This window comes from Acomys minous (genome assembly GCF_964271855.1).
Source record: "Acomys minous genome assembly, chromosome: 7".
NCBI lineage: Eukaryota > Metazoa > Chordata > Mammalia > Rodentia > Muridae > Acomys > Acomys minous.
Genome location: NC_140488.1, coordinates 82,889,845 through 82,901,895, shown reverse-complemented (window position 1 = coordinate 82,901,895; position 12,051 = coordinate 82,889,845). Strand labels below are relative to the sequence as shown.

Here is a 12,051-nt window from a genome sequence, read left to right as displayed (position 1 = left end):
CTATGTACAGTCAGTAGTGGTCAGACTAGACCAGGACAGGGCATGTGGAAACCTGGGGAAGCTCAAAGGTTGGCTGGAGGGCAGGTAGGGTGGTAGACTGGGCCAAAGCACTGGCTGTAGGATGAGGATTAGATCTGTCAGGTTGCAAAAATCTGTGGATGGGAAAGTCACATGTACTCACCAGGCTAGCTCCTGCAGGAGGTTGTTGGAATTCTTCATACTGATGAGGATGGTTAAGATGGGGCAGAAGGAAACTGGAGATGGTGGTAAGTAGGGTAAGTCCTTCCAGAAACCTAGAGGCTGGCTGCTTTGCAAGTAGAAATGGTTAGACTATGCTAGAGCAAGAGATACGGGGCCCTGTGGAAGCCTAGAGTTCAACTGCTTTGAGTGAATGAGTGGCCAGATTAGGCTGGGGCCACTGACTGTGGGACCTTTTCTACATCTGACTGGTTGTAGCAAAGGTATGGGTGGTGATGTTAGGTATACTCACCATAATAGGCCCTGGAAGAAATTGTGGGGTGGTCAAAGTATCCTGGGTGAGTGTTGTGGGAGCAGGAATAGATAGGCAGGATGTTGCAAAGCCATGCATAGAGAGATCAGGTGTAATCACCAGTGTAGACTCTGGTGGAGTGTGTGGTAAGTCTAAGTAAGGAGTGAGATAATGGAGGGGGATCAGAATGTTCTTGAGGATCTTTGCAGATAGTGAAAGTGTCTAGAGCTGAGATACTAGCTGCTGGGCAGGCTGGTGTGACCAGACTAGGCCATGGCAAGGGATACGGTACATTAAGGAAGCCCAAACGTTTGCTATGGTACAAATGGGGATAGTCAGAATAGCCCTGAGCACTGCTTGTATTGCCCTGGATAGATCTGACCAATTTAGGGAAAGGCAGGAGTTGGGATATGAGTTTTATTCACCAGGCTAGACACTAGAGAAGGATGCAGGAAGTCTGGGTACCAGCTGTGGTTGGAGGAGCAGTAGAAGGCACCTGTGGTTGCTTTCATATTGGCAGGTCCTGGTGGAAGGCCTAGGATCTTTTATTTTCTTTTAATAAGTTAATTCAATGAGACAAAAAAGAATACTAAATATGTTTTAGTCATATTAGTCATGAACTAGTTTCACTGTTGTTTAAAGTCTTATCATTTTTCATGTGATATTTTACAACCTCCCCCCCCCAAAGCCATCAACATTATAACTTTTTACACTCCTACTTTGAAAATTTGATGTGGTATATATGTTGAAAAACACTGTAGAATTATAGCAGCAAATTCACTTCTCTATAAAAATAAATTTCTAGGGTGAAATCTGAGGGAATGTCACTTTTTCCAAAAGTATGTTAACTTGAAAAATTGCTCTTGTTTTCTCATTAGAATAGTCTCATCTCCTCATAACTTAGATAAATTTAACTTCAGTCCTACTACTTAACTTGCCATTTGCCAAATGCAACTGCATTTTGGAATTTATATTTTACTGTCATTCTTCTTGGATAAAAGTTGTGTTACATCTTGCCTGGAACAATCGTTTTTTAAAGTGTCATTCTAATGTACCATTCATTACTATGTTCCTTCTGACATTATGGCTCTCAGAAACAAAATAATAGCGTTCTTAACAATGGTACCAACACCACCAAAAAACATCTATCCCAGTGTCATTTATTCTATTTTGGATTGCAAAATTAGAGTCAAAACTTCCTAATATGTTACAGCAATATAAAACTCATATTTATATATTAGATATACACCAATAAACATATGAACAAATGATTCATGAACTCATACAAAGGAACTCCTTGAATGATCTAATAAAATGAATATTTAGAAAATAAGTTAAATGGAAGAGAATTGGTGGACACATACTCTAAGGAAAGAAAAGGAAAAAGGAGATGTGGTGTAAACTAGAAGGCAAAGATACTGTGCATCTGTGGAAAGAGACACCAGCATAAAGCTGGGTTGCTCTCATTCTCAGTTATATGGCAGAGGCTGTCCAACCACTGAGAACAGAGTGAAGCCTCCAAAGGAACTTGCTGTGAAGAGCCATCTTCAGGTAATATTATAAGGAGTGCATACCCAGGAAGTCTCAGAGGAAGGATGTTGGAATGGTCCAGAGAACTCCTGTGGGCAGAATACCAGCTTCTGCATCCTGTTCACTTTTAGGTACCATGAGCCTAGATGTAGCAGGCTCCTAAGAAAGTGAATCCTAAGACAAATAACTCGATTTTCATTTTCAATTTTAAATATATATGCTGCTTTGACCTCTAGGCCTGCTTATTGCCTGGGAATCATGTTGCAATAATGATTAAAAAACATTTTCAGAGATAAGTTCTGCCTCAACTGGGATGAACAAAATTATATGGGTGTTAGATATATAAAAAACAGGACTATAGTCTAGGCCTGTTAGACTTTTGAACTTGAGAAATTTTCAAGTTTAGTGTTTGGTAAGTTCTACCCTGTATGAATATGTGAATTACATATAGAAAATAGAGAAAGTGGCTAGAAAACTGTCCAGCATTTGATAAGTTGAAGTTATTATTTTGAACACAGATGAAGCCTCTGTCCATACAAGGAAAATTCTTTAAGATATACCATACAATGCATGCTGAATCAGTCAAAAAATTTCCCTAGTAAGTATCTCCATGTAAATTCTGTCTCAGGAGAGCAGTTTAAGTGTCTTGCGGTTTTCTTTTGCTAGGTGGACTTGGTGTCAAGACACACATACTTTCATACCTTCTACATTCCATGCAATTCATCTGGTCTCTATTTACATTCATGGTTGCCATAACAAATCTAGTCCTCGATTGGTATTGGCTATGAAAAACAACATATTTTAAATGGACTGTTCTTGTAATGGAATCTAATTTCCCCTGTCCAAGATGAAAAGGGGCAGCACAGTGTCTTCTGTGCATAACATCTTTTACTGTATTTCTCAGGTACTCCTGAGCAAGAATAGGCACAGATTACCTGTTTTGAAAGCTGTACTGTGTACAGCTGTTGAAGGAGAAATGTGGAAAATGTCCCTTCCATTCTAGGTGGAGAGTTGTCTCATTTACAGTTTGCAATGGTCAGAGTCATTGACACATGGGCAGAAATGAGTCGCCTTGCTCACTTATGGTGAAAACCTATTCTGTAATGTGGTAGGATTACAAGGAGGACTTTGAAAGTAATTAGATTCCAATTATGGCAGGGTATGGACTCTCACTTTGAGATTATTGTGTATATAAGAAAAGAGAGAATCCAGCTCTCACACCCATCCACTTACTCTCTAATCTCTTGCCCTCTCCCTCTCCCTTTCTCTGTACTATTTAACCCTCCTTTTCTTCTTTCTTTGTCCCTTTTTCCATGCCCTTTTCCTCCTTAACTTTCTCTGAACCTGAATGATACCCTTCTTAAGAAGTGACTCTATTTCCACCTTTGTCTTGTACTTACAGAACTGTGATGCTCTCATCTCCATCTATTACAGTTTGCAATAGCAGTCAACACAGTCTTAAAACATTTTGTCTCTCAATTCTGATGCACCCTGAATACAAGTCCCATTAGTACATGTCTCCCAGAATAAATGAAAATTATCATACACTAGGGAATTGTTGCTTCCTAAAATGCCTACACTGCCTTGCCTATATTCTTGACTTTTCCTGGACAGAGGTGAACAAATTATCTATAAACTTCCAACAGGAAACCTACAGTCACTGAAATTATTCCACTCAAGTCCAGCTTACTGAACCAATAAATGTATTAGGAATACTTAGGTGTGTGTGAGGGGTCAGAGACAGTATTGTGGGTGAATCAAGGGCAGACACATAACTGAAAATCCCACCCAAGCCTAAGTAATGACTATTTAAATAAGCATGCCTGAAGTTCCCTGCACAACTCCCAAGCTGCTCAGCTAGCAGGACTGTCTTCTCCAGCAGCTGTTACTGATTATCTAACTTTGAGGAATAACCTTGTAAATCTTTTAAATTTCGGGTTTCTGAAATAAGCAAGTTTTGTTACTGATTGTATAATTTTCTTTCTCCCTATTGGAAGAAGTATTTCATTTTGGAAGAAACTGCAGTACACACACACACACACACACACACACACACACACACACACACACACACACACACAGTCTATATAATGTTACCTATGTGTATATGACCAGCAATTTCTTTAAAAGGTGGCCAAGAATTCTAGAGAGGGGATGAATGGGAGGGGTAGAGCAAGAAAAGGGGAGTGGAGGAATGATGTAATTATATCATAATAAAAAGTAATGTCTTCTGTGGAAAATGACACTTAATTTGGGGGTAGTTTTTTTTCTCCTCCAGGTGTAGGGAACTAAGCTTCTGCTGTTTCAAGGTTAGAAAACATTAATCTAAAGCACTTTCCATCCAAATTAAGCTTTCACTTGCATGTAGCACTACCAAACTTAAACTTGTCCTTGAGGTTTAACAAAGTAAATGATAAGAAAATTGTTTTAAATACACTTTAAAGATAGAGAAATTGGCTCGAGCCGCCCATTCTGAGTGATAGACAAGTGTCTTCTTGGAACCTCTTCTCAAGAGATTGTCATCCATTATTCTCAGAAAACCCCTGCACTTCACAGTGTGGCTTGTGCAGTGTCTTCACCTGTACTGGGATAGACACACGGACTCTGGTCATTTCTATCCCCAGCAAGATTTCATGCTGGTACACTCAAAATCCAAGCGGGCCTTTCTGGCGTGTTTCCTGTTCTAGCTTCGCCTTTAAAGGCTGGGATGCACTCTGTGGTCACTGTTCTTCAATTCACACTACTTCAGGGTCCCCACCTTCCTCTTCTGAGCATCTGGCCTTGCTCATCACTCCCACAACCTCAGGCAAACCACCATGCAGCAGCTTCACTTAAATTACCTGCTGTGGACAGAACGGAAATCCCCTAAGGCTCTAAATGATCGCAATCAGACAACTCATAGCAGCACTGAATCAGAAACCGGCTCTTCCTACTCTTTCTCTTACATTCCCCACTTATCTTAGAGAATTCTACCCTGTTCCTTATATGTAGCTACTGCTAAATTCTAAGTTCCTGTGGGCAGTGGGTGGATCTTTGTTGTCATCGACAATAATGTTGGTGGGGAGGAGCTACCAAAGGGCTAATGACCAATGATTGACGGGGGGGGGGGGAATAATGAAAAGGCAGGGAGACTGGATATGAAGCTTAATTTATCAGTTTATTTTCTTACAGAGTTTACTAATGTAATAAAACCAACTTTACTTCGGTTAGAATTACAAACTCAAGGCAAAGACAACAGAGATAAGGATGACTTGACCACTTGACTTTGTTTCACCAACTGTAGCACATTGCATTCTATGAAATTCTTTCCCATGCCTTGTTTTCTTAGACTTACTGAGATGATACCGGTGGAGAAGGTTTTACAATCCATTTAAAAACCCAAACATCTTATTCTTAAACTTGACAGGGGGCAATAAGTATTGCAGACATGAGGTCAAAAAGTATACATGAAACAAAGCAATCTTCACTTACGGGGATCCCAGCAATGTAACGAGGGCAGAGGGGTACTTTTCCCATGCATAACAAGAAGAAAATACACTCTTTGCGCATTTCCTCCCACCCCTAAACAACCCACTACTCAGAAGACTGCCTGCTCTTCAGCACAGTGGCAACTATCCCCAAGGGCTAGCTAAGTGTGGGAGGAGCTGCTAGCGTGGGCATGGGAGAGAGTCCTGGCAACACGGTAATGACCAGCCTCACGTCTCCTTGCTGCTCTCTCAGCCCAGTTACTCAGAGCCTCCTCATACTGTTGAGGATAGTAACCAGGAATGGCATCTTTGATCTTAGCTAAAACATCCAGGACTTTTGCCTTGGTGGTTGCATTACGGGCTCTGGGACCCCACAGGAACTCATAGCTTGGGGGATCACTGCCAGGCACCTGGCGGTACTCCACATAATTTTGCTCAACTAGCTCTTTGGTGAGGAACCTCCGGGGCTCCCCAAAGACTAAGTGCCTCCTCCCAGGATATATCCCCTGCATATGGAGGAACTCCCAGACCTCCTGCTCACTAGCATGGTTGCCTTTCATGAGGATCATACCCAGGAGGGTCAGTATGAGACCCGTCTTTGGTAATTCTTTCCTGCCACCCACATTTGCCCCGGGGGGGATGGGTAACTTGCTAACAAGGACATAGGAGGGAATGTTAGGGTTGTCAACCTTCAGCTCCAGACCATAGACCACCTCCAGCTGACAGGTGGCTTTCTCCAGGATCCAGGTGAAGTGAGGCTTGTACTTCCTGCTGATCAGCTTCAGCATATCTGCCTGCACAGGCTGCTCATCCTCCTGGTACTTCTCCAGCATGTAGTGAAATACCTTGCTGGCCTGCCTGGATATGGGATCTGTGCGTGCAGACTGGATGGCATCTGCTATAGTGGAGACATTTGAGCGTCTCTCATCGACACCTGAAACAGAAGCCTGAGCGCCAACCTCACCAACGGGGTGGGGCACAGGTAATACAGGAGTGCCCTGGGATGTGGCCTCCTGCGACCCCCGAGGAGGGCACACATCAGGGGAGCTGGGGGCATCTCCCTGGCCAGGAGACATGGCTGCTGCTTCCTCCTGAGCAGTGGGCTGAGCACCCTGGGTTTTCTGGCTCTCTGCACGCATCTGCTGCCTTTTGGCCCGCGAGCGGCTCTTGCTCTTGTTGCCCCTAGGCATGATGCTCTGGTAACAGACAGGAGTGCTGGAAAGGAAAAGGGAGAGAGAATGGCACTATGTCAGCATCTTTAGGTAGAGAGCAACTTCCCTTTTAGGAGCGCCCCCCCCTCCCCCGCTTTTCTCCTGGCACCTTTCTGGATTCAAACTGTGTTCCTCTTCTCTTCTTCAGTCCACTTCCTGAGAAATCTGTGGAGAGAATCAAGAGTGTGTTAGGTCACTGCCTGTTAACCCCAGACATAGCTTACTAGGGTAAAAGAAGTGCTCCCACAGGGACCCATTTTATTCCCCATGAACACTTATATTCATTTTAAACCCAGTCTTCATTCCCACCTTTTTCCTGCTTCTCTGAACTTAGCACCACAGACTTCTAGAAAAACCTATGAGGGGAGATTGAGGCAATGTTTGTCCTCAATATCTGACACCATTCAGTGGAGACCAAATACGCCTATGCTTTTGCAAGCTCCGCTCCGCCTGCCTGCCTGTCCCTGCCCCCCTCGCCCCAGGCCCCGTTTACTATCCACTAATTTCCCACCTCCCAATGTAGTGTAGTATCTTAACTCTTAGGCCCGCCATTCCCATGACCCACGTATGCCGCACGGGGGAACAATTACGTGAACCCAAACCCGCACACAGCATGGAGTCTTCTATTTTTACAATTTTCCTCTCCCTACACCCATAGAGATCTCATCTTTCCATTTTTTTTTCCTGTGAGGCTCCCAAGCTCTAACATAGATTCCCGAAGAACAAGGAACAATGATGAAAATTGGGCCTAACTGTCATATCCAGGAATTCTGTGGAAAAGTGTGGGACGAGGCGGTTGCTGGTGCAGGGTAAGGTGTGAATTTAGGAATCTATAGTGGGAATGGCAGTTTAAACTCAGGTCCTCACTCAAAGGACCTTCTCCAGGGAAAGAATCTCACCTGAGGAAAGGCCACACTTCTCAGATCAAGGCCAGGTCGGACCGGCAGCGGCCTAGGACAGGCTCGGGACAGGCTTCAGGAGAAGAGGAAGTTGAGGTATTCCACTTCCGCCCCCCAGCCCCGCCCTGCTGCGGCAGCGGCCTAGACCCCGGCCCCGCCCATACCCCCAACCCCCCCCCCACTCTGCTGCGGCTGCCACTGGGCTCCTCTTGGTCCTCTAAAAGTACACCATGGGGATAACTAATCCGTTGTGCTTTGTTGTAAAGGAAGGAAATTCCCAGGGAACACACAAAAATTATTTTTGTTGACTTTGGAACTGGGATTTCACCCTTTGATGTGGGCCAGTGGGTCTCAGACAAAAGATCTAATTTTCTTTTTTTTTTCGTCATTCTCTTTTTTTCTTTTTCTTTTCTGTCTCAGTCTCTCTGTCTCTGTCTCTGTCTCTGTCTCTGTCTCTGTCTCTTTTGGTTTTTCGAGACAGGATTTCTCTGTGTAGCCCTGGCTGTCCTTGACTCGCTTTGTAGACCAAGATGGCCTCGAACTCACAGGGATCTGCCTGCCTCTGCCTCCTGAGTGCTGGGATTAAAGGCATGTGCCACCACGTCTGGACAAAAATATCTAATTCTCATTAGAGTTGTGAGTAGGAAGTAGGCAGAGAGATTCTCAGTCCTGTACCACTGCCCAGGACCCCAGAACAAAGTACAGATAACAACTCACTCTGTGTCTGTGAACCTGGTTTATGACTGTATTGTCTTCTCCTTTTCACTCTTCACCACTCTGTTCACCTCCTCTCCTTTTCTCTTATCTTTACTATTTTTTTTACCCCTTTCAATTCTTTTGTTTATTATAGCCTTTTGGCAGATTCTATCTATGCAACTCAGGCTATCATGGAACTCACTATGGGCCTCAGGGGTGCATAGAAGTCATTATCCTCTACCTCTGTGTTCCCAGTATGAGTATTATTTGTATATATCGCCATCCCTGGCATCTCTTATTCTTCTTTATGAATAATCTTTCCATTTTATTTTGGGGTTGAAGCCAAGTATTTCTGTATAGTATTGGCTGCCTTACGAACTCCTATGTAGCCTAAGGTGGACTTAAAATCCCAAGTGTCCTGCCTCTGCATCTCTAGTGCTGGGAGTACAGGTGTAAATCACCACCCTTGGATCTCATTAACTTTCTGATATTTACTATAAGAGCTGGAAATTTTACATTTCCACCAAATGTAGATAAGGATGTTTTTCCTTATATTCTCAGCAGAATTATTTTTTCTTTTTTATTCATGACATAGCAATACATTATTTTTCATTTTTTCCAGTATTAAAAATTGACTCTTTTGGATTTGCCATTCTAACTATGATGAGAGGAAGTCACAGTGCCATGATGATTTGTTTCTCCAATGGATAAAAATGTCTGTTTTTCATTCATTTATTGGCTGTTTGTACTTCTTAATTTCAAAATTATTGAATGTTATTCATATTTTGCTATGTATTTTTCAATTATTTCTATATTATCTGTGTTAAATTCTGGGTTATGAATAACTGGCAAAGATTCTATGCCATTCTATGCACTTTTCCCTCTGGAAGCTTGTTCTTTTGTTACACAGCATTTTCATTTTCTAGGATTCTACTTGGCAAATTGTGGTAATATGACCACAGCATTTGAGTCCCAATATTTACAAATGTATTGTTTGTGCATATAGGCCGAATTCTTTTTCATAAATTTCTATCTGGGAGTTTCAAATTTTTATTCTTACATTCATTTCTTTGATCCATTTTGAGTTATATTTCACAAAAAGTGGGGATAGGGATGGAGCTTTAGTCTTTTATCTTTTATGCTTCATCTCTATGTGGATATCCAGATTTCCCAGCACTATTTTTAAAATAGTTTGTGATTTTTATTACACCTTGAAAATTAAATGATGCATAAATGGTTTATTTAGGTGACATCATTTACTGTTACCATTACTATTACTTTTCTTTAATCTTACCTCTTTTGATTTGCTATTCTTGTTAAATGTGAGTTCCCACTGTGGTGTTTCATCTGGCTATCAATAGTAGAGTATAGGTCAAATATCTGGGAATTGCAGGCTCTGTACTACATATTTCTCATTGTTTTTCTCTTTATATATTCACTGTATACATTGTGGAATGGAAATTTGCTAAAAGCTATCAGAATGAATTAGCTTTTCAGATTTTTCAAAGGCTTTTATTTACCTACAAACATGATTACATTTGTATTAAATTTTATGGTAGACAAACCTTTCCAATGAATGATACTTGCTCTATTCTTCCTGTCCTAAGATCCTCCTATTTTTCATTTGTTTACATGTCTGTACTTGTACTGTGTGTGTTTCTGGTGCCTGTGGAATTCAGAAGTCATTGGAGCCTCTAGAAATGGTTGTGAACTGCAATGTGGGTGCTGATAACTGAATCTGGGTCCTCCACAGAAGCAGCAAATGCTCTTCACCACTGAGATAACTCTCCAGTACTCCTTTACAAATGTATTTATATATGTTTATGTGTGCTCTTGTTTATGTGCATGTATGTCATATGTTTGGAATACTTGAGGCAGCCATAAGAGAGTGTTGGAGTCCTTACAAGCTAGAGTTACAGGTGATTGTACTCATTATTTTTCATTAGGGCCCTTGTTACATTGCATATGATATGAATTTGTATATGATATTTTGTAAGTAAGCTATCTCAAATGGTTTTTGAAAGATTCTTCTATAGTTTGACAATTATAAATTTGTATGTATGTTTTGTGTGTACATAGTTTTCAAGTCACTCATGAAAACACTGGAATTCAGTTGCTGAATAAATTTATAAGAGTATATTTAAGTTTATTAGACCTTGCTAAACTATAGGCCGAAGAGGCTGAACAATTTTTATCTCTGTATGTACTTAGTGGTGGCCCCTCCTGTTGTATATCCTTTTTAATTTTATTTTTTAAAGTTTTGGAATTAATCCATTCTAATAGATGTTTAGTGGTATCTTGTTGCTTAATGTGATAAGCCTCTAGTGATGTGTGGCAATAGAAATCTTTTCCATGTGCTTATTTGTATAGAACATGTATAATAACTAATTTAATAAAATTAATAATTGAGCCTTAGTAGGGCTATTGTTTACATTTATTTCATACATACAGAGCTATTCAGGTGTTCTATATCTCATATAGTCACCTAAGTGTCTTTCAAGAAATGGGTTTCTTCCATCTATGTCATGGAATTTTGGAGGTATAGAGTTTTTCTTAGTATTTTATAATAATTGTTATTATATTTTTATTAATATGCAAAATGTGGAATAATATGAAATTATGCATGTGGAATCATCGTTTTTAAATATATATTCTCTTACTGATACTTTTGTACAAAGATACAATGAAATGTGATGATATCCTCTCCCCATTTCCCTGCTTCAGTTCTCCTCATCTCCTTCCCAACTTCATGTTTTGCTTTCATTAAACTTCTTTTGATAACCTATTAAATACCGTTGGCCTGCCGGGCATGGTGGCGCACGCCTTTCATCCCAGCACTCGGGAGGCAGAGGCAGGCAGATTGTTGTGAGTCCAGGACAGCCAAAGCTACACAGATAAATCCTGTCTCAAAAAACAAAACAAAACAAAACAAAACAAAAACACAGTTAGCATTGCCCTTATGTGAATAGGTGTGAGAGCATCCACCATAACATGAGAAACCTACCAGTGGCCACACTGTCAAAAGTAATGACATTTCCTTCTCCAATCTTAATTGCCAGTATTTCTGGATAAAAGGTAAATCCTGAAGAATACTGAAAAAAATGTTTCCTGAGTCTTGGTTTGTGGTTGACTAAACTTTCATGTCTTCAGCACTTTTTCCAGTTGTGTGTCTCCACATTGACTGCTGTCCACTGCAACAAGAACTTTCTCTGAAGAAGGTTGAAAGCTGCCCATACATATTTAGAAGGCACTTTGAGAGCATGACCATTTAGCAAAGTAATAGTAGTTTCTACGTAGGCCTATGACCTCCTCAACCATGAGCTGTTGACAAGGATTACATTACCAAGCATGAAATTCCCTCCTGTGGAGCAGGCTTCAATCTATTCAGAAATCTACTCAAAAAGGGGGTCAGATACCCATAACAACAGTCTTGCAAGTATTGTATCAGTAGGCATAACTTACCTGATAGGTTCCTATTGCAGCATGCAGGGTCCAGCCCTTGTTTGACTGTGAATGTATTTTATCCCTCAGCAGCCTGCATAGCACCTTCTCTCACCATAAAAGCTACCCAGCAGGAATGATGTTTCTTGGTCAGTTTTAGAAAGATTTTCCATTTTCATTACTTTAGTTTTTGAGATTATAATATAGTAATTTCACATCCTCTTTTCTCTCCAAATCCTCTTGCATACCTTCCACTTGCTCTCTTTCAAATTATGGCCCTTTTTATGTCCTTCAGCCGAAGCATATGGCGCCTTCAA

The 12,051-nt window shown here is 41.1% G+C and overlaps 1 protein-coding gene across 1 annotated transcript; it reads right to left on the bottom strand.

Moving 5' to 3' along the window:
- Positions 1-5,648: 5,648 nt before the first annotated feature.
- LOC311601231 (melanoma-associated antigen B1-like) lies at positions 5,649-6,677 on the bottom strand (the record flags this gene model as incomplete). Its single annotated transcript, XM_084788621.1, has 1 exon — positions 5,649-6,677. One exon carries the CDS (start codon positions 6,675-6,677, stop codon positions 5,649-5,651), a length of 1,029 nt encoding a protein of 342 aa, XP_084644747.1.
- Between the last annotated feature and the right edge of the window lie 5,374 nt (positions 6,678-12,051).